Raw genomic sequence first — 22318 nt, 5'->3', positions numbered from 1 at the left:
AAAAAGTTACCAAACAAAAGAACAGAGATACTCACACTTTTTCCATATGCTTCACATAGTAAAGAACATTACAAGGAGGGGAGGGGGGGAAATCATTCTAATACACTTCCAGCTGCCTTTTTTTTTTGCTTTATATTCCTTCCTCACTAAGTCTTAAGCCAGAAACAAGACAACATCTCCACTGCTGTAAAAGTCCATCTCCTTTTACCTGCGCTAGCCAGTTTTAAAGAACCATAAAGTTCTTTCTGTGTTTATTACTGGTATGTTAAAAAGAACCAGCTCAGGGCACAAAGTGGGAAGGTTTTATCAGAGTGAAAACAGGCTAACATTGTGTGGTTTAGTCATTAAATAGCAGTTTTAAATATGTGCAACTTTTAAATATTAAAGAAATGTAATATTATTCAGGAAAAATTGAAGTCTGCCTACACAAGGAAATAGCACTGTATCCAACACTGACGACATCTACATAAATATCTACTTTATTCTTGGGTTAGAGTTTGGGGGAGGGGCGGCAACAAAAATTTACAATTTTGGTTAAACTCAATCATAATTTCAAAGAAAAAAAAGAGAATGAACTGATTGAATAATTTTCCTTAAGAATCCCTGACACTCTCACATTCACATTCACACGTTAGCTCTTCACAAAGACTTTTTAATCCTTTCTAGTAGATTTCTTCAGAGAAAAGCCAGAAATGGAATTTAACCAAACTGTGTTTCTATTGCACTAAATTTCAGTATTCCACTTTTGGAAACCTGAGATCATAAAAGTAGAACTATGCAAAACATGACACTTGGCAAGTTCAATTTCTTGTAAAACACACAAAAGTTAACACATAACATCACTAAAGCAGCGCTACAGAAGAAAGAAAGAGAGAATACATCCATCACTTTTTCTTCATTTCACTTATTAACAAATCTAGAATTTATTTGCATTTATAGGAATTTTTAACTGAAGAATTTTTACTATGCCAATAACATTATCATAAATGTATAGCCTGTCTCCTGCTGTTCTATGGCAAAGGTTTTCAGCAAAAAACAAGGTAACTAAAATATGACTTGTACTAGCAGAATATAATGAATGCTATTATTTGTAATGGTTGACAGCTGTTTGACAACCAGACATACAATATATTCAGTTATGCAAAGAGGGGTTTTTTTTTACGCTCTAATATTTGCCTATGATGCAATCGGAATTTCAACAAGCGTTTAATATGTAATGATCATATGAAAATTTCCCCTTGAATTCTGATTGAGCAAATATCAAGATGAAGCACAAACCTCTTGAAGTTGGGTAGAAATAGCTACTTTTAACAGCAGTGCTTATATTTCAAGTTTCATTTCAGGAAAGCAACAGAGCCCAGCAAGCAAGCAAAAAAAGCCATTAACCACTTGTTTGCCAAACTAATTTTTGACATGGGATAGTTAATCAGTCACCAATAAAAAGTTCACCATTTACCAGACGGCAACTTCGCCATAAAGGAAAGCTATTTTTGACCGTGGCAATTAGTCTCCGCATGTTTCAAACACTAAATTCTATTTTCACATTAATTTTTAAAACTATGTGGCTTTAACTTAAAATAAACTGTACATCAAAAGAATGGAAAATAAACAGCCAGGAACACAATTTGACGAATTGGATTTATTTAGTTTATTTAGCTAAACAGGGTCCATTGGATCTCTTTAATAGGCTGACAGTTGCACTGGGCTGGTTAATAAAACATTCAACACAGTATCTTCAGCCAATATAGAAATGCAAATCCCACCAGAAATATTTTATTCATGAAACAGTAATTTCAGTTACTACCAAAGCAAAAAAAAAAAAAAAAAAAAAAAAAAAAAAAAAAAAAAACAGGAAAAAAAAAAGGAAGGGGGGGGAGAAGAAGAAAAAAAAGACTTGCTTTGCAAACAAACAGTGCCATCTAGTGTCATTCCCTGAACAAACAAATCAAGAAACCTGAAAAGGGCTATAATTAATCCTTCCAGTGTCAAACCAGTACCTTCTCCCTATTTTTTTGCTTTATCAGTAGTATGTATCTCTCCTAAATTAGCCTTGCTCTAAGTGGGAAAAAAAAAATTAATAATAACACATTAAGGAACTTGCGAGTGCAGTTCTAGTCTAAAAAGAAAGCATGTGAAAATGACAGGGGGGTTTTGCTCAGCTTGTCTGCTGTTTTTTCTTTAAATCTTTGTGTTTCTAACTCACGATAGACACTAAATCAAACTTCTACTTATCTGAGTGCAGGTGAGCAATACAATGAAGGGAGAGTGAGATACACTCTGTTCTGCTTTATTCATCGTCGCATCCCACACCTATGTTCCAACTGCAGAACCTTTATTACTGCTGCTATCAAAAGCAAGACAATGACAGCTTGCTTCTTTTTCCATGACAGGTAGGGGAGTATCACTTGGTTAAAATAAGAAATCACCAAGAAAGTGGGAAACACTAAAGCCTTCCTCCTTCTGCCCCCCAAAATCAGCATTCACCTTCTGTATATGAAGTCACTTTACTCACCAGCTGGCTAAAGCCATTTTGAGTGGACATTGCTTCTTCCACTATCTGCTAGGAAGACCAGCAAACAGATTTAATTCTACTACTTAGAGAAGTAGAAGTTCTAACATAAGAACAAAGTACATGGTAAACAGAGAAATGAGAGTTCTGGCCCTGGCAAAGGCTGATGAGCGCTGGGGTCCAGACATGCCTAAAGGCTGCCAGGTGAGAAGGCATGTTTAGTGAAAAAGGCAGAGCTGATGTCATGCTGAATTTCTATTACATGCCTTAAAACATATTTTACAGAAGGATTTCATTCTGCCACAGACCACTTTTTAGCTTCATTTAATACAAAATGTTTTGCGTGTGATGGGAGAAAGGAAAGAAAGAGGCATGAATGTTTACAGTTGCACTGTATGAGTCAATGTGCCTTTCATTCCTAGCCCCCAGCCAGACACAAGAACTATCAGACTCACCAAATCGCTTCCTGAAAGCACCTTTATTTGTAATCACTCAGCCAAGTCTAGTGTTCCACAAAACAGTTTTTCTTAAAATCATGTGCATCGTCTCCACAGTCGCTGACATTCTGAAGGACCAACAAACATCGTGCCACAAAACTCACCAGTCCTGTTCCTACGTGTTAACAGATGAGCATCATCCCCAGAGAGAAACACACACAATTTCCTATGAGTACCAAGATGAAGTCAGTTGAGAGAAGAATCTAGTTAAGGAATTAATTTTATTGACATTAAAAATTTGCTGCTCGGTTGTCCTTACCCAGCATATTATCTCTTCACATACTGTGTTATAAAATGCATCTCACTGGTGAAACATGGGAGGATTCTTTGTAAACAATACCTACAGAATTCTGAAACCCAGGAGATAAGGTGTGATACACTGCTCTGGCCCCTCAGGAATCTCAGTTAAGGCAATCATAATCCCTTAGGTTAATTACAAATTAAGCATGTTAAGTCCCATCTTTCACACTTTCCTCTAAAGAAAAGCATGTCATCACTAGTAAATTCCATGGTGAAATAAATTTCCTTTCTCCTCCCTACTTCCATACAAGCCATGAAAAACATTCTTAAGCTAAATAAATTAGGGCAAGTTCTCTACAGGGGATCTAAGCTATACCACCTCTTAATCTTTCATCAAAAATTCAGTTTAGACCTTGCCTTGAATGTTACCAAAAAAAAAAAAATTCTTTCCTGTATCACTTTTCCCCCATTTTATTTCCCACTATTATAAATAAAGCTGTTGCAAAATGTCAAATGCCTCCACCTTCCTCCACCGCAATGCCGCCAAGGTGGGGACACAAGTAAAAACAAACTGAAGACAATGTGGAATTTTCCTCTATAGAAAAGTTGGCCTAACGTTCAGCAGCAGCCAAGCAGGCGAAGTCATTAGAAAAGGAACAGAGAGAAAAAACCCACAGTGCCTCTGTATAGAGCAGTTTGAGTACAGTGTAGAGGACCGATTACTTATCTCAAGAAGGCGACAGTGTCTATAAAAATGGCACAGTGAAAGGACTTTTGTTCACAAAATGCTTTCTCAAAATTAGATTATCAAAGTACATGGGCAGATATTTCAAACTCTTTCTTCTGAAACTTGACCAGTTCAATCTCGTGTGCACTAAAACAACCCCCCCACAACCCTGTTGAAAAGGGCTGTACTACTCACATAGCAAAAACTAACCTCATTTCAAGAGTTTCAAATTTGTCAACAAGATCGGGTTTTCACTATATCCTGGTTTGAGGTAAAACAGAACCAATTTTCTTCAGTAACTTTACTTCTTAGCTGGGCCTCTTCTAATGACTGAAATTAGCAGCACATCGTGCAGAAAATGTTCGCTCTCGGAGTGGTAAGACCTATGTTTATAGCTGCTGCCAAGGGATGGTATGCTGAGAGGTTCTTGCTTATATTTATTGATCTAAACCCAAGGCCAGCTAACTTTGTTACTTGCCCCATTGGAGGGTCGGAAGTGAAAAAGAGTAGAGGGATCGCACCTGCGGGGAGGAGCGGACAGGACAGGTGACCCAAAACTGACCAACCGGGTATTCCATCCCATCTGCTACATGCTCAGTATAAAAGCTGTTGGATCAAAGGGTCAGCCCTCTTTCTTCAATGGCCGGTGCTCAAGGAGGACTCACTCTGTTGGTCTGCCTTTGGTCCTGATCCTGAATCCAGATCTGGAATCCAGCTCCTGTCCGTCACTGAGTCCAGTCTGAGACTTCCTCAGTGCCAGCTGGTGATGTGGTTGTCATCCTGGGAGCTTGATACAGTTTTGTATATATATATATATTTAGTTTTATTATTAATATTTCATTAAAGTTGTTTAGTTTCTTCTAAACTCCTACATGTCTATTCTCTGCCTCTCTCTTTGAAGAGAGGTTGGGGGGAGCATCTTTCGGTCTCCCAGTGGCAGGTTCCACGCAAACCATGGCACACCCCGTGCAGGGTGCACATCCATACATCACATGTACACGTGGCAGGTTCCCCGTTTTTAATAATGTCATTGGGATACAACTATGAAGATATACACATCTGTCCCGCATGTGGTTTATGCTTTTGTAACTATAAAGCAATAATGCTTTGCTTTATAAATCAAAATAATCCAGCAGCAACAGTTAAGTCTCCAAACTTTTAGCTCAAACTGGAAAGCTAGGGAAGACTCTAGCCATAAAGATGCAGTCCACTAACTTATCATTTGACAAATATCATTCATTAGGCTTATAGCCATATGAGTATTTATCTCAGTAGGTAACTGAACGTGAAATAAGGGCAGCAGTATTTGCAAAAAGCAGCCAGAATACAACTGATGCAGCTGTAGCAGTTGTTGAGGTAAGCTTCTGGACTCAGGTGGTACTTCAGAGTCACACAAAAGAGCTAACTTTATCAAATGAAATTCCATTGCTTATCTCCTTAAGTGTTTTTAAAGCTTAAGAGCAGTTGCCATTTTAACAACGATCTTAAACAGAACCTGTACGAGGTACAAAAAGTGTATATCTTCACTATTGACTGAACTGAAGCTATTGTTAAATGTTAAAGTCAAGTTTTATACAACGTACCTGTCTATATAATCTGTGACTTCTCCCCCCTCCTTTTTTTTTTTTTTCTTTAAATTTGAAGGTCAGAGTAACCAAAATCAGTACCAACTCTGAGTCTTTAAAAGGAATGAGTTCTGTCTCTTGGATTGATAACAAATGTTACCTGTAAAATTTGCCTCTGTGCTGCCATGACAGAATAGGAACAGTTCCTATGTCACCTCCTCTATTTAATGACTATTTTTCTTGTTGACATCCCACTTTCAGCACTGATTATGTAGTACTCATTTTTGTAATACTAATATTACTGTGTAATATGGTCTTACTGGATTTTTATATTTCCCCACCTATTTGAATGCCTCCCACTTCAGCTGTAAGCTTTTCAGGAAAATGACCATTTTGGGTTTTTTTTTTCCTTTTTAATGGTGCCCTGACATTGACCCAGCACATGGAATCCTTGTGGGGAATACAAATTCCAGCAGATAACCTCATATTTGCTAAGTTTATATCATTACAGTTTCACATGAGCTGGGATAGATTCAGGTCAAAGTATGTTTATAAAATCTGGAAAGCCTTTTACCACTGCCTATCCCCGCTGTTTAAAGACCACTGGCTATTTTCAGGTAACAATTAACAAAAAATGCTTAATTTGAAAAGAAAATCAACACCTATAGTCCATGTATTTAAAAGACTACAATGAAATTGAAGGCTTTTTTTTGCATTTAGAACTTACTTCACACAGACAGGCACCAGAGACATTCTACATCTGAAAGAGTCACAAACAAAATATTTACACGCTTAAACCACGTAATGGTGCATCGGTAGGCGCAGGAAAAATACCTACTCATAGGAAGATTGTTTTAAATTTCAGTAACTCATTAGCAGGCGGTCCCAAGACGGTAATCAACCCAGAAAGCACAGGTACGTGATCTGCAACTCCACTTCGGGCCACAAGATAGAGCCCTTAGCCCAGTCTCTGCCACCCGGGCAGCCCCACGGCCACCCCACGGTTGGGACTACGGCTTTCTGACCTCATAGGGATGAAATCCCGCTATAAAGACGCAACAGTGGTATAAACTAATGAAAGTAGGATAATAAAATCAAGATTTACATCTGCAAGTTCAAAAAGACGGCATAGGTTTAGCGGTTTTATTCTGTTTTGATACGTTTATCACACACAGTAAGCAAGCCCGAAACTTTGCCTTTTGAGCTTTTTTTGCTAAGAAGTATCATTTTATGCTCGCCTTATTCTTACGTTTCTCCCCGGGCATCTGCTGCCCACGGAAGCCAGCACAGCACTGGGGTAAGCATCAGAAACCGCTGCTGCCTTAAGCTGAGGTGCAATGCTTGCTTTGTTAATTTTCCCATCCATATTCAGTGCTGTGCTATCTGAGTACTTTTAATGACAAAATTGAGCTGTTCTTTTTTTCATTACCACCGTTCCTCTCCAAGAGGGAGGGCCAAGATGGAACATGATGGGTTTTTCTCCTCAGATATGCATTAATGCAATTAGTGGGTTACCAACAACCCGTGTGCAATACAGATGTCATTGCCTCCACGCACGCAGAGCACTGATAACTAACTGCAGCCGTGGCTCAAGATAACAAGGATTAGCAATGAGGGGAAATAAATCTCCTATTTACAACTTGTTCCTATTTGATTAGAAAGTTAGAGACTAACAAGCCATGTTTGGAGTAACTTTTCAAAGTACAGCTCAATCAAGCTTAAATCTGTATTTTTCAGAATATACTTCTGGCATAGTAAAGTGCATAGTAAAAGCCACTCATTCATTAAGATGCCATAGTATGTAGCAAATAATCTTGAAGTGATATCCCAATGTTTTGTCATTATTACATATACTGCCCAAGATCAAATAAACTCACCAATTACATATTACACGTCACAAATAAACCTTTGTGCTGTCCATCCTGCAAGTAAAGACCGGACAGTCCACACACCTCATGTTTCCTTCTCCTAAGTTTTAAATATGTCGCTGTTTTCTGTAACTGCTTGGGTAAGGGTAAATTTTCAAGACGCTATAAGGCATGCAAATAACCACAAGATCAAAACTCGTGGTTATGATGATGAATCTAAAAGAAAAACTACCAGTGCCAGTTCTGCATTCACTTCATGTTTGAAATATAGAACTTACTGAAAAAGACTATATACTGAGGTATGTAATTTTTTCAATTCATCACAGACATGATTTCTTTAAAATGAAATACACACTTGAAGATGATTGAGAAACGTTCCTTGCTCAGCACACGTGCTACTTCACGCGGGAAGAAAGGCCAAGCCAAATATAGTGGGATCCAGCTGAGATTCCAACTTCATTTACAAAAAGTATCACGTAACTTTGCAAGCTCACATCTGTGTGCCTTTTGGAAGAGCCAAGAACTTTGACCAGCAAACATGTAAGCTGATCATAACCTGAAATTGCCAGTATCATTTCCAGTTAGGAATTTCCCTTCATCTATAAAAGTGAATTAATTTTAAAAGTACTTAGATCTGCTTTCCCTAAAGGTCTACTAAAGCTCTTACATAAAGTCTATATGCTTTGCTTACAGTCAAAAAGGTCATAACTCATTGAGGATAATGTTCCGGCAGAACACGCAAAAGCACTTTCATTTCAGCAAATATTTTCAACTTCCTACCTTCCATGGCCCTGCAGCTTACAGACTCAAAATAATATTTCCTTTCCTTCTTCCTTTTCCCTCTTTGAACTCACAATTGAATCTTTTTGTTATATAGTTTCTAACAAGTTGCTATTTGACTGGAGAATAATCCAAAAAGATTCTCAAACCCTCACATAGAAACTTAAAAAAATGTTAGTACTTAGAAACTGGAATTATGTAGGGAATTTAGTTGTAACAATGCTATTTTCTCTATAACTGAGATTTTTCCAAGCATAGTTGTTTTCTTTCAGTTAGTTGTTCCATCCTTCACTCCACTTCCTTTTCTTGATCTTCTCCTGAATGCCATCCTTGGGGTTTGGGCTGTTGGGGTTTTTTTTCCCATTATTACGATCTGTTCCTTCCTCCTTCTCATCTTGTTTCTGCTCTTTTGCTTGGAGCACAAAATTATGTTCTTCCAACCACGTAACTCCTAGTGGTCTGACCCATTTCTTCCACATAAACTCATTTCTCCTCTTCCATAAAGAGTGCCCAGTTCCGAACTCTCCCATTCCCTATTGCCTCGGAATATGGAAGTACCAATTCCCCACTTCTGCCTACATAGAGAAACAGGCCAGCAACAAATATGTACTGACAGCAAATTCTCCCACATCTGAGAAGAAAAACAGCATTCGCTCCTGGTCCAGAAATCACTCTCTATTGGAAGCCGCTGTTTAGGCAGGAGGGCCATACACACTTCCTACAGCAGAACAGCATGAGATAGTCTCAAAATTCTGATGCAAGTTTTTTTTTACCCTGATATTCCTCAAACTTTACGAAATTGCAACCATCTTCTAATACATTTTTGTGCGACTGCTCAACTTGGCAGAAGCACAGAGGAGTGACAGTCAGCTGGATTTCCTGGCTGCAGGTATAAACTTTGACTCCCCTCCCCTGGAGGAATAAACTGCTGCCAGCAACCCGAGAAAATTCACAGTTCTCCAGTGAATGGAAAATACTGCCACTAGTTATTTCTTTCTCCCCACCCTGGAGGAATTGAGCTGCTGCCAATTAACATAGCATTTTCCTACACTTTGCAATCCCTTTGAACTTTTTCAGGATTTTAGAGGAAACAGTTTTGTCTCTATGTAAATCTATTCAGTGCAAATCCTAGTCACAAAAAAGGACTGATAACTGTAGCAGAAGCCCCTAGACAAGGGAATCTTGTTAGTTTGCATGCATTATTTGAAAAATGTAGTATTTATAACCAATTTGTACAAAAGCCAAGAAGAATCTAAGTGCAATGGAAAAGAAATCACAGAGACTAAGAAACGAAGCACACATGAGAGAAACTACATTCAAGAATTCCACGTATTGGAGATTATATTGCTTTTCATGTTGCTGCCTACACGAGTACAAGCTGTCTTAAACGAACCATTATTTTCCACTCGGTATACTTATGTTATAATTTAGGTATCAATTCTGATGTTCTACCAGTCATTCCTTGAGAAATAGGATTAAAAGCTGACTGTTTTGCCTACAGCATCAACACTCACAATGTTTAACGGCACAGAAACAATTCAGATCCAGGGCAAAGGGACAGAAGGCTGGCAATGCGAATATTGGTATGAAAGTGCTACAAAAAGAAAAGCTTCTCTCCCCCAGCTTGGTTTTCATCTGTCCATAAACACAACTAGATACACACAGAACTCATCTCTCGCACTAGTCAAAATACCCTCTCAGTTGCCTGAATAACTGCATTATTATATTGAAAAAATTCTCATAGATGCTTTCTCTATGTAATATGTTAAAAACTCACGAAATCAGCTTCAAGTTTTCCCATTTCTTGTTTGTAGCTTCTCATTCGACTGCTGTACATTCCACGGCTTTGAGCTGGGATCTCTCGAACTTCAAGTTCCATCTGCTCAAGCTAGCAAGTAAAAATAAAGAAGAGCCAAGTAAATCAAAAGGGTAATTAAAACAAGGATGAATTTACCTAAATTGTTCACAAATATTTAGAAATATGCCTTATTTATCAAGAAAAATTTTGTTTATTCTGCAATGTACAAAAACTTAATCAAAATCTTTACACAGCCTGAAGTCAACAAACAAGTGACAGAATTCATATTATTAACACTTGGAAGGAATGATTCTAGTCAAACATTTCTGGTGTTAAAATCGAAATGTGATCAATACATTTTATTACAAGAAAATAGTAAAACTGAGGTTAAATAACTTCCTGCAAATAAGCAGAGTTCAAAAGAATGCCTACCTCGGTCTAGCTGTGTGGTTTTGGAAACCCTTGGCTGAAAGAGGTATTTTATTTATTTTTATGCACACAAATGTGTATATACATGTGTGTATGCATATATATACGTTTAAAGTTTTATTTACCACCAGCCTCTAAGTTTAATAAAATAATTCTTGTTCTTTCATATACTGCTTACTCAGCAGGATTAGAAAGCCTGAACTGACTGCCTAAATCTACATCCCAAATCTGTATGTGGATATATTAAATAGCTGAATTTCAGAGTTTAATGAAAATACTATTCAAGAACTTGTACACAGTTGAATGCATGAAAACATCAGAGAATATATCCTTCAAAAGCTTTTTCTATTTATTCTTGCCATGTAGAATACTAAGGGACCTGAAACACAAGAATATGGCACAGAGGCACAGAAAATCAAAAAGGAGTTATAAACCAGGGCTGAGCTGCCTGCTAATTACTTGCCCACTGGGTCATGGAGCCTCCTCTACATGGTGCTGTCTGCTCGGGAATTCTATTTTGCACAGCTGAGGAATCCCTTACCTGCCTTTTAAAATCTTTCCAACTTATTTAAAAAAGATAAAAGAATACCTCTCCTTGGTTGCTTTAGGCACCTGAAACAATATTTACTCACCTCCTACTGATCTCAGCTAAGCAATACGGCATTGGAAGAGAAATGCCTTTCAATTAGGGTCCCAAGCTACCAGTTACAGGTCTTCACGAGGGACGGCTGCAGTTTATTCCTAGGTAATTGTTTGCTTATACTTTGAAATTTCATCCTCATATCATAAGAAAAGCATCTGAATTTAATCAATGGAATTACCAGATACTCAAAAGTCATTCAGCCTGATCTATTCTGATCATACAAAATGATATTCAATAATAAGCTGTAAAGCAGAATTTAATTAAATAGTCAGTAACAAATTGAAACATACAAAGCAATTTCTAGTTCTACCCAGTTCTTTGGCTCAGGCTTAACTTTCCAAAGGGGTATTATAAATTAAACCGATAGCTGGAATTAATGGCTTATTTCTTATCAATTTCATCTCAATATATTTGATCTCTAATATTCTATAAACATAGAAAACATTTCTCATACATATAAAAAATTATATGAGCAAACTCGGGATATTTTAATGAAGTCTCAATTCTTATCTATGATATAAAAATGAAACCATCTCCCATTGAATACTGAATTTGCAGCAAGGATCAGACCGCAGTCCATGAAATCCAAAACATTCATTGTATCAGAGAGTGTAAGGTCCAGGGAACAATGATGAAGCATGCATATTTAGGCTGACCAATGTTTTAACACCTTTTTTTTTTTTCATCGTGAGATTAAAGAGGTACATTTTGTGGCTGGACTGATAAGTTCCATGCAAAGTCACGCAGAAGATAGTGGTCCAAGCAGGTGTGAACGTAAATGCAACCTAGTTTCATGCACCTTCACTTTCAGGCCTCATACTATTGGTCATATTTTACATACAAACATACAAATAAAAATCATATTTTACATACGCGAACAAGAATAGAGATAAATTCTACTAAAAGCTAAAAATAACCTGGCACTTATATCTCAGAACACCTTTAGAAGCTCAAGTTTTCTTCAGAAAACCCAAAAGCTCAAACTTCTGTTATTGCTTATGTTCAAACTTGCCACCACTGTGATGAAGCTGAGTATTTGGCACCTAACTCTTGCCCAGATTCATAAACCGGGCCCCATCCTTAAGGCTCCTCAGGTGCTTAAGCTAGTAGGTTTGCTTCTAACAACATCCAGTACACTCCCAGCACTGAATACAGAATAAAGCAGAGCAGCCACTGGTATTTCCACCCAAAAAATACAACAAAGTAAGGTAGTGCTGCTGCTGTTGACCACTGAGACCCCAAAATAAGTCTCCCTCTCCCACAGGAACTTTTCCACATGAAATTGCTCTGAAGAGTTGCTAGCATTTTATGAAACTTGTAAGCGTCGTTATTTTGTTCTGATTCTAAAGTCCTGGACCTGAAATAGACACCTGTGCTAAATACGAATAACCTAGCATTTACAAGTGTCTAAATACGAATAACCTAGCATTTACAACACTAAATTTAGTTGCATTAGTAAAAAGCCAAGTGTCTAGATTAAGAATAACCTAGCACTTGCAACACAACAATTTTGTGATGTGTCCCTCGTAAAACATAAAGGCAAACACAGAGACAGTTTTCTTCTGAAAAGCAGAATTTCACTCAAAAATGCTAATTCCAGCACATGCTAGGTTTTACATTCAAAGAATTTCCCCAAGGTTATCACAACATTCACCTTTCTTAAAAACCTGGGGAAAATCCCATTTAGATACTCCACACGGGATGCAGAATGACAGGATTTCTCTCCAGAGATCTCCTACTCAACAGCTCTGGCTTGAAAAAACAGCCGGGGAGCCTGAAAAGTTTTGGTGTCAGTTCTGCACATAGATCAAATCAATTACACCAGTGATTTTACCCAAACAAAGCATACAGTGTTTCAAAACAATCGGGGGTTGGTCAATGTAAATAAATTATCTCTACAATAATATTTGTAATACACGGGAGTGTTATTTCCTAGCCAAGTAGGAAAAAAACCAAAATCAGCTAAACCTAACTTGGACTACTCAAGACAATGAAAAAACCAATGTATGAAAATTAACAATAGTAAGGCATTAGGTTTATTTTGATTTTCTACTGTAGCCTTTAATTTAAAAGAGAATCTTTTTAATCAGTTTTGTTATTAGCAGGTTGGTTCAAATTGATTTTTAAACCCAAGCTTTGACATTAATCACAAACATGTTAAAGTAATTGCTTAAAGCCAATAATTGAATTAAGCACCTGTCTGGCAGCATTAGCAACAAGATCTAAAACAAAAGCGTGAAAGAAAAGCCAGTACATTAAATGGAGATCATCATTAGGATAAAAGTACAGATCCGGGATTCACTTTTTAATCATACAATAAATACAAATTTAGACAATCTTTATCTGACATAAGGAGAAAAGTAATGAGCCATTAACTCAATTTCTGCTCCTTCCAATCTTACTTTGAGTAGAAAACTAAATTTGAACTATTTTTCATCAGACCACCCATGCTACAATTTCCCTGTACTGCTATGCTTTTTTGCCATGTCAAGTTGTAGTGAAAAGGAGATTAAAAACATTTCTAGATTCTTACTTTATTTCAGCTGTTTGAATACGAAAGTGCCCAAAAGGCCTTAACATATTTTCAGAACATCCTCATGAGACGCGACAGAACTTTTACCATGTTTCTCACTGAGAATACCAACTCAAAGAGGTGAGGCACCTTCCCACCCTCACGGAGTAAATCCGCTGTGCAGTCATCCCAAGATCCACCTTTCCTGGATGTTATTCCAATGCTCTGGTCTACAAGACTAATTCAATTCTCAAACCAAAAGATCACAGATGTCAACAAACAGTCTAGAGATCTTTTTCTTCCTATGCCACTTTAAAAAGTGAATTTCAATATTCCTGTTGAGTTAGGTACCAAATCATTAATTCAAGTTGCTCAATTATAAGAACTTTCAGGCGAGGAGAACTAATTTCCTTTCCCTATTCTAACAGTCAGGTAACATTTCTGACAGTAGATAGACCAAACTCATTTGCAAGCAATAAACAAAAGCAACTTCAGGCAAGGAACTATATCGCCTATGTGGGAAAAAGTCAATCTCAGCCGTCACCACCACCTTTGCTCAGTTAGCCCATATCTACAAAACTTTACTTTTACGCTCCATCCAGACAGAGGACATGACAGCATGCAATGGGAACAAATTTTAAAAAAACAGAAGTCATAGTTGCTTAACAAATATTGCTTTCTTTTGTCAGTGTGGATCACTAACTAATGCTTGGTTAACATATATACTCTTCTTGGATCAGTAACCCACACTTCCGTTGCCCCCTTGACCTCAAACAACTAAATATCTTTATGCCTCACTTGCTAAAAGAAAAAAAAAAAAAAGTCTACTGCTTTATAAGACAATCAGATTAAATGGAGTAGATGCATGGGTCCTACAATAAATAAATAAGCAGTCCAGGTGTGTAAATATTTAATTCAATTCCTAAAGTAAAAGAACCTCGTCCACAACTCAAAGCCTGTAGCAGCCTGAAATAGCTCACAGCAGCAATGCAAACCTTAAACCACTTAACACACGATTAACAAAGAATAGACTCCTCTTGGATATTTCATATCCTTGAATAGGAACTACTTCAAAAATACCATTTCATTTCCAAATATATTGTTGGTTTAGGGCATCATGTGTGTTAATTGTTACACTAATGATCCTATTATTTTCCGTAGGAATTTGCAGTTAACATGCGAAAAGGAAAAACGTACCAGTTCCCTCGCTTCTTCGAGCTGTTTCTCAACATTTGCGACCATCTGCTTCTTCTCATCTGAAACAGAATTGTGAAAATACCAATATAATTGTGCTCTTGCCATGACAGAAAAATATACCATTTCAAAAGCTTCTATGTATCAGTTAAAACTGACTCGAGGGATTTATTCTGTGTGACGTCATCATTCATTGTGATACACACATTAGTAATTAAAAAATAAAAATTAAAAAACGAGATTGGAGAATCCTTGTAGTCTTCTGCTTTGTTATGCATCATTTGCCAGTCAGGAAAGCAATTACAGCTGCTCCAGGTGTAAGAGTCATGTCTCAGTGGTACTTGCTGGGGGCATACAATGCATGAGAAGACACATACTTATACCAAATGGGAAAAAAAATATGGTTTAAGAACAAAGACTTATCCTGTTTATTTGCAAAATATGAGCTGCACAAAACCAAGCATCCCACTTATAATGAATCCAGGTACTGAAGAAAAATGAGGTTTCTATTCCCCTGCTCCTATGCTGGGTCTAGAACCCTGTTTCTTTTGCTTCAACAGAGACAAAATGAAATGCCGTGGGAACTACAAGAAAACCACTGTCTTCTAGTAGCAGTAAAAATATAAATTAGTAATGAAAGATGAAAATTTTAAAAAATTCTAAGCTATATGTAGCTCTGGCATGAATCCCTGCCAGGTTCCCCAACAAGTCTGAACTGAGATTCAGTGCCACATCTGCCAAATATCCCAAAAGCTTGACCACTTGGTTGTTACAGTACAAAAGAGGACTTTCTGAGTAATATTCAGTCACTGGATAATAAGAATTCCTCACATTGTTTAATTACTGTGAACATTCAGGGGCTGCAATACTGCCATTTGCACCACCTCGTGTCCCTCTCACGGCCATATCTTCCATCCTTCTAACTGTAAATCCACACATTGTCTCAATGAAGTCAGCAACAAAACTCTGAACATGCAACCCTGTAGACCACTGTTCGTTTGCAATCAAGAGCATCATGAGACATCTGTGCTGGTGGTTTGCCTGATGAAGCAGATAAAAAGTGAACTGCATAAAAGTATCGCCAGTCATTGCTCCCCAGGGATCTTGATGGGTAACTCTACGTTGGCACATGAGACTTTATTGTGGATCTTAAGACTTCATGGTTTTCTTTTTTAGCCTGAATTCCTTTGCTTCTCTTCCACATGATTAATTTGTATCCTAGAACTGACACATTAAAGATCAAAAGGGACTATCTGATGATCTCCTTTGATCCTCTGCATGACACAAGCCACTGAATTTCAAGAGGAACCCCCCTTTATTAAATGTATATAATTTAGCTTCTCACAGGCTGAAATACTTTATTTGTAAGCAAACTTAGTGCCATAGGCAGGAATCAGGGGGTGCTGAACTCCTGCCATACAAAGTAAAATGTGCCCTTAAAACAACCTTCCTTAAAAGCAACAGAAACACTTCTGAGAGGACTATATTGCTACAGAGATTTTGGGGAAGCATCCCCAGCGTAAGCAAATCGTGTTTCAGCCGAGCCCTCCCACTCCTGTTCCACAGAACCCTGCATTACATTCGCATGGGCCTATCCATCTATCTTCTCAGTTACCTGAGATGCTCTACAATCTCATCTAAGGGCACGTGAACATCATCATCTGTCCTTCTTCAGTTACACACGTTGCAGCTCTGCCTGCAGAGAGGATCAGATTCAGGATCATCTTTCCACCTCTTAAGATAATGCAGAGATCTTTGCAAATAACCAGCTGTGCAAAGACTAGAAAAGCTGTCTTCTGAGGATACAACAGTATGTCTGGCAAAACATAGAGAGAATAAGATCTTGAAGAACAGTGAAGCCCTCTGAGTAAAGGGAATGTTGCCAGCGACACAAGTGAGAAGTTAGAGCTCACCTCTAAATCCTCACAAAGTTTCCCTCCTTATCCTTGAAAGGGGCCCAGAATTTCATCAAGTAATCTTCTCTACAAAGCTAAAGCCATAGAAAAATGGCACCTTTCTTGCAAATCTGGAATTCACACTGCCACGTCTGGTGGATTCTACTACAGCAGATGTAGGAAATGCTCATTTCTGTGCAGCACTTTTAGTTCTCCATTAGCAATGTCTGTCTTTAATTCCCCACCAGGATGGCACCCAAGCCAGAAAATGTAATGGTTGGTGATTTATCTTCCTAACATAACTAAACCCAAAAGAAAAGAGAATCTGCCACTTGTTTGCCCACACGTTTAAATTTTCCTGTTCAGCATCCCAAAACATCTCTGTACTTTCCTTCATTTGGAAGTGGGCAAGATGACGATAGACAAAAGGAAAAACAATGTAAGATATGAAACACACAATACCATTTTATTAAAGCTGAAATAAAGTTAAAAAATATAGCAGCAGAAAATAAGTGTACTACAGCAATTTCAGTATTTCCCCGAGTTTTACTGGATTACAATTTCTATACACATTAAGTAACATGAAATTTAGGGATATAAAGTTGGGGGTTTAGGGAAGATATTTCGTGCTGTACAAATTCCGTGTGTACTTGTGATTACAAGAACTACCTAGCACTCCACTGACCAGTAAGATCTTACCTACCCACAGAGATATTAAGGTATGGACCTTTGGTAGGGAAAACTCTTTAGTACACAAGGAGGTCTGGCTGAAACTGCTCCCATAAAATTGAGGAGGTATTCAAATGATCTTCAATGGTTTAGTTAATTAAACTTTAACCCAACTCCAGAGTTGCATTTGAACATTATCCCAGATTTATCAATACATAATCACCCAGCTGGTGACCAGAGCAACTGCGGGGAGCGAGGCTGACCGACAACAGGCCTTTGGTGTTGCTTCAAACACAGACGTGTGAGCAAGCACATGGCAACGTCCTGGCACTGCAGCTTTGGAGCAGTATCTTCACGGGTTTCCAGGAAAGCAGCTGAACTTCTGGCAACTGCATGTAGTCCCCAGAGCAAGAAAGGGTGGCAGGATCCAGCAGTGTCACTTTGGTAAGGAAAAGCAAGCTTACCAAAGTCTAGGTATCACCCACTTGGTTTCACTTTCCGCTCTTCCTCTAGCTGCATCCATGTAACATCCTGGTGGGAGTATGCTGCCTGGAGCCACTTGCCTGCAGGACCGCCAACACCTCCTGGCTGGTATCAGCAAGAAAAGCATGAAATGCTACACCGCTGTCAATCAGAAAGCACTTGCTGGAATGGTTTTCTAATCACTTACTTTCAGTTTTACTGCCACGGTTAAGCTAAGGAAACAGTCCAGAATTCCAGTCAGAATCCCCACAGAAAGGAAGGCACAATATCCACAGGATGACTTGCTCAGAGATTGCAGATGAGGTCAGAGGGACTTACTCACTCTGAGAAGCTTGCCACTAATCTAGTAGATCAGGACAAACAAATTATGATCCAATTAAAGATCCTCATATTACTAATTGTATTACTCCATTATGTCTTAGCAGTTTTCAATCTGCCTACTTGATCATTTCCTTAAATACACTTCCATTATATGAAAAAGGTTTTTTATACCCTTTTTCTTAATTCAGAATTGATAATATACTTTAAAGAAAATAAAAAAAAACAATGCTCCATCAAATATATCTAAATTTAGACTTTTTGTCTCCACATTGCCGGACAGAATGTCCTAAAGAAAATATTGCATGTAGTGTGTAAAGTTTAACTGGTCAAATTGACAAAATATGGATAAAAACTGGAAACAAAACCAGGTAAGGATTGCAAACAAAGAAATCCATTCTGTGTTTGTACACAAGGCTGTATCACTTTCTTAAAAGAAACAAGCTTTTACTACGTTTTCCTCATTTCTTTCAGCTTTGCCCTTGCATTAGTCACTGTTTTGTCCCCCAAAATACAGCAGTTACAGAAAAGCAGAAATCTGCCTACAAGCGTAGAAAGATAATGCAGCACTGGTTTGATCTCACAACCAATGAAGGGATTAAAAAAATCTGGACCAACTGAGCAGTCTCATTGCATGAGGAATTGCTTCTTTTTATTAGTACATACTGAGGAAAAGATTGCGTAACAAAGTGTTTCCGTTCATAGACCACTTGCAGATTTTGCTGCGCTGGCTGAGGCAGTTTACATGCTCACCACTTTGCCAGAAGTTACTGTCCAACAGCAGAGACAAGTGGAACAATACATGTGTTTCTCTCTTTGGGTTATAAAACTGAGTTCAAGAAGCACATCATAATGAGCCAGACCTGAAATGCAGACAGTAAACTCCAGTACAGGGGTACAACAGAAGATTAAAAGTGGGACTTTCTTCAGCTAAATCTGTTAGAGACCAAAATACAGTGCTTTGGTTGCCCTGTATAAAACGCAGGTATCGAGTATCGGAAGAACAACAGCACTCAAGTCTAAAACCAACATGACCCAGAGGCTACTGTGCTGGAAAAAGGCTAAATACCACCGTTTGTGCTGATAAAACTCTCTTTCAGATCAAGCAATCAAAATTTATATAAATTTTTGGTCAAATCACAAGACATGTTTCTCTAAAACACTGAGGAACATTAATAAAACACATCAGCAAATGATCTTCATCCTTCAAAGACCTGCAGCAGCATCACAGAAAGTCTATTTAAAAGCCATTTCTCAATTTAGAATGCTTTCTTTCATTCTCCAGATGATGTTTGCTTCAACAGAAGACATTTCTTCTCAAGATACTCTATTGTCCCTGCTGCTTATTGTTTCTGCAGTATCAGAGTGCCTTTGTCACATTTCTTGCTGACCTATTTATACATTTGTGACAACAGGATTGTTTGTAGAGCCATCATCCTCCTAGAACACAAGACAGCATCAAGTCCTGACAACACCAAATGCAGGAATGTTGCAAAAAGAATTAACCAGTGTTTCTCCAATTCAACTGAACGTGAAGGTTACAGCAGGTCCATCTTGGGCAGCAGAAGGAAATAAACCAGTCACTAGAGTTCAGCAGATCTCTCTCTGTATTATGCAGAAGTAGTACAAGTCCTTACACCTTTCATCCTGCTTCTTCCAGCGTGGGGGAAGAAGGCCATCAGCAATCTCTCTCAAATCACTGCTGCTGAAAACTGCCACCTCACGTGCATCTCCTCATGTCCCCCTCCCACCTCATAATCCTCTTTTTGAGGCTCTCCCAGCCATCTCCACAAGAACTAACTGGACCGTCTGGTGATGAAGAAGCAAAGATCTTGCAAATATTCCTATTAAGAAACAAGGGAAAAATGTGTATTTAAAATATTTCTGATTAAAGCGCTCAACATAGTCAGAGATTTTTTTTTCCCAGATGGTAAAATGCCTCTATTAGCTAAGACCGCAATTTGGTTTTAAGTTAAACGTGATTTTTTTTTCTGATAAAAGACAGAACAGCCCTGAAAACTGAAGCAATGCACTCACTCATAAATGTACAGTGCAAGAAGTAGCTATAATGCAAGCCAGTCTAAACCAGCCTCAAATCCTAACATGGAAAAGCCACCTCTTAAAAAAAATAAAATAACTAACCAGTGTCTTATATTGAGGCCATTTAGCCCAGTACCACACTACTGGTCCTGCAGGAACATGTATTCTTTCTCCTTTGTGAGGACATCAAATTCTAAAAAAAACCAACACTTCTAACGGCCACATAAAATAATTATGATTTCAAAGCCTGCTGCTTCTAGGCTATGTCACTGTTTAAGACAATACTCTTTGAACATCTCATATTTAAGCTTCAAAGTCTCCCTAAGTGAATAAGGGAGACCAAATCAAGGAGGGGATTATGGAAATCCACTCCTACTAAGAAGAATATTCTTCCTACTACTGGACACTTCTGACTTCCAAAATCAACACAATTAGGAAATTAAATCTTTATACTTTTTCCACAAGCTCACTGTGTAGCACTACTGATTTTCAGAACAAAACCCTCTAATGTATTTATGAAGTCTTCGTGTTCCTCTAAGAGGTCCTTAAATTTACGCTGTATAGAAGTGAACGACCCTTTGTGAGGCAGTGGGAAATACTGCCTTACATTAGTCAGTAAGGCTACTGCCTTACATTAGGGAAGAATCCACCACATCCCCTCAGTAAATTGTTCCAGAGGCCATTTACAGGTTAAATATAATTTCTGAGCAAACTAAATTACACCTGTTCTAAATTTCAATCACAGGAACTCTTTGGATCTCTCCCTTCTTCATTTCATAAGTCTCTGTTACAAAATGGAAAAAGCTTTCTACTTCATAAGTACCTGCACACTATGATTGAGTTATCCCTCTGTGTCCTTTTTGTTAAGCTCAACAGCAAAATAGCTTTGTTAAGCCGACGAAAAGGCATAGTTTCCTGTCCGTTAATCATGCCTGTGATTGGTCACGGAACCTCAATTTATCAGAATACTTTCTAACTTGGTAAGATTAGATTTGGGCATAACCTTCCAGAATCAAACAGATTTTTATTCTAAATCCCCATTTATGCATTCAGATGTGGTCTGGACCTCTGAATTAATGTTGCACTGAGATCATATGTTTTAATTGACCACCTACCTCAAATCCTGTTTAGAGTCACTACTTCATCACTTCATGATGCATTTCCCACTCTAAAAGTAGGATGTTAGTCTTTGGTCCTTTTTCCTTCAGCCATGTGGAAAAGTATACCATTAGAATGTATTTATTCCCCCCTGACGTGATACCCACTCCCACAATTTAAGTATCCTAAAGCTTTGGCAAACGTGCATAGAAAGCAAAAGCAGAAATATTTAATGACCTGGAAATAGATGAGGCGTTAAGCAGTGCTACAATGGGCACAGATGAGAAACCCAGTAGTTTCAGCTTCCCTCTGTCTTGTACTAGGTCTGTATTAGGGCACTGATTTGTACACACTAGAAGATTCAACTGGACTGGTTTAAAACATTATAATTTTCAGCTTTCTACCCTAACACTCTTACTGACATTACTGTCTCTACTGCAGGGATACATCATGAATTAGACCATGAATGCTGCAGGCTATTGACAAACACATTAAAGCAAATAAACACCGATTTCTTTGAAACTGCTCCTACATGTGAGTCACCACAGTCAATTATCCAAATCAAATGCTTTAACAGTAGGCAGCAAAAATACGGGTTCGGATTAAATCACGCACAAATTCTGTCTGTGCCACATGAAACAGACTCGGTTCGCCTAGCTGATGTTGTGGCCCGCCCACAATACAAAAAAGCACTGCGGGCAGAGGTAACACCCCCCCACACCCCCCCGCCGGCCCTGACCCCTGCGCCGCTCAGCCCTTCGGCTGCGCTGCCACAACGCTGCGCGGCCCCACGGGCAGCGAGAAGGGCCGGGCCGATCCCCGCGGCGCGACGGCCGCCAACGTTCTGCCGGTTTATTCTTAACACATTTCATCAGACAACTCGCCGCCCGAACAGCTGCGCGCCCGGGGCAGGGAGGTGAATCCTGACTCTGCTGTGTAAGGGGCAAGAAAACACAAACGGGTGACGGGACACAGAGACAGACCGCGCTAAAACACCCCCCGCCGCCACCCCAAGCGCTCGCTGCCGGGAAGCCGGAGGGGCCGGGAGCCGGG

At 38.6% G+C, this 22318-nt stretch overlaps 1 protein-coding gene across 2 annotated transcripts in view; it reads right to left on the bottom strand.

Annotated features, from left to right (window-relative positions):
• VTI1A (vesicle transport through interaction with t-SNAREs 1A) overlaps window positions 1-14820 on the bottom strand; it is a 265309-nt gene extending 250489 nt beyond the window's left edge. For both annotated transcript variants that reach the window (XM_009881565.1, XM_009881566.1), the window contains exons 1-2: window positions 14766-14820; window positions 9964-10074 (exon numbers count right to left, since the gene is read on the bottom strand). In XM_009881565.1, the coding sequence (XP_009879867.1) occupies window positions 9964-10074; window positions 14766-14810 (156 nt within the window). In that variant the 5' untranslated portion in view covers window positions 14811-14820. The remainder of the gene's footprint in view (window positions 1-9963; window positions 10075-14765) is intronic.
• Between the last annotated feature and the right edge of the window lie 7498 nt (window positions 14821-22318).

Source organism: Charadrius vociferus, unplaced genomic scaffold (assembly GCF_000708025.1).
Source record: "Charadrius vociferus isolate BGI_N301 unplaced genomic scaffold, ASM70802v2 scaffold282, whole genome shotgun sequence".
Taxonomy (NCBI): domain Eukaryota; kingdom Metazoa; phylum Chordata; class Aves; order Charadriiformes; family Charadriidae; genus Charadrius; species Charadrius vociferus.
This window is presented reverse-complemented; position numbering and strand designations above follow the sequence as displayed.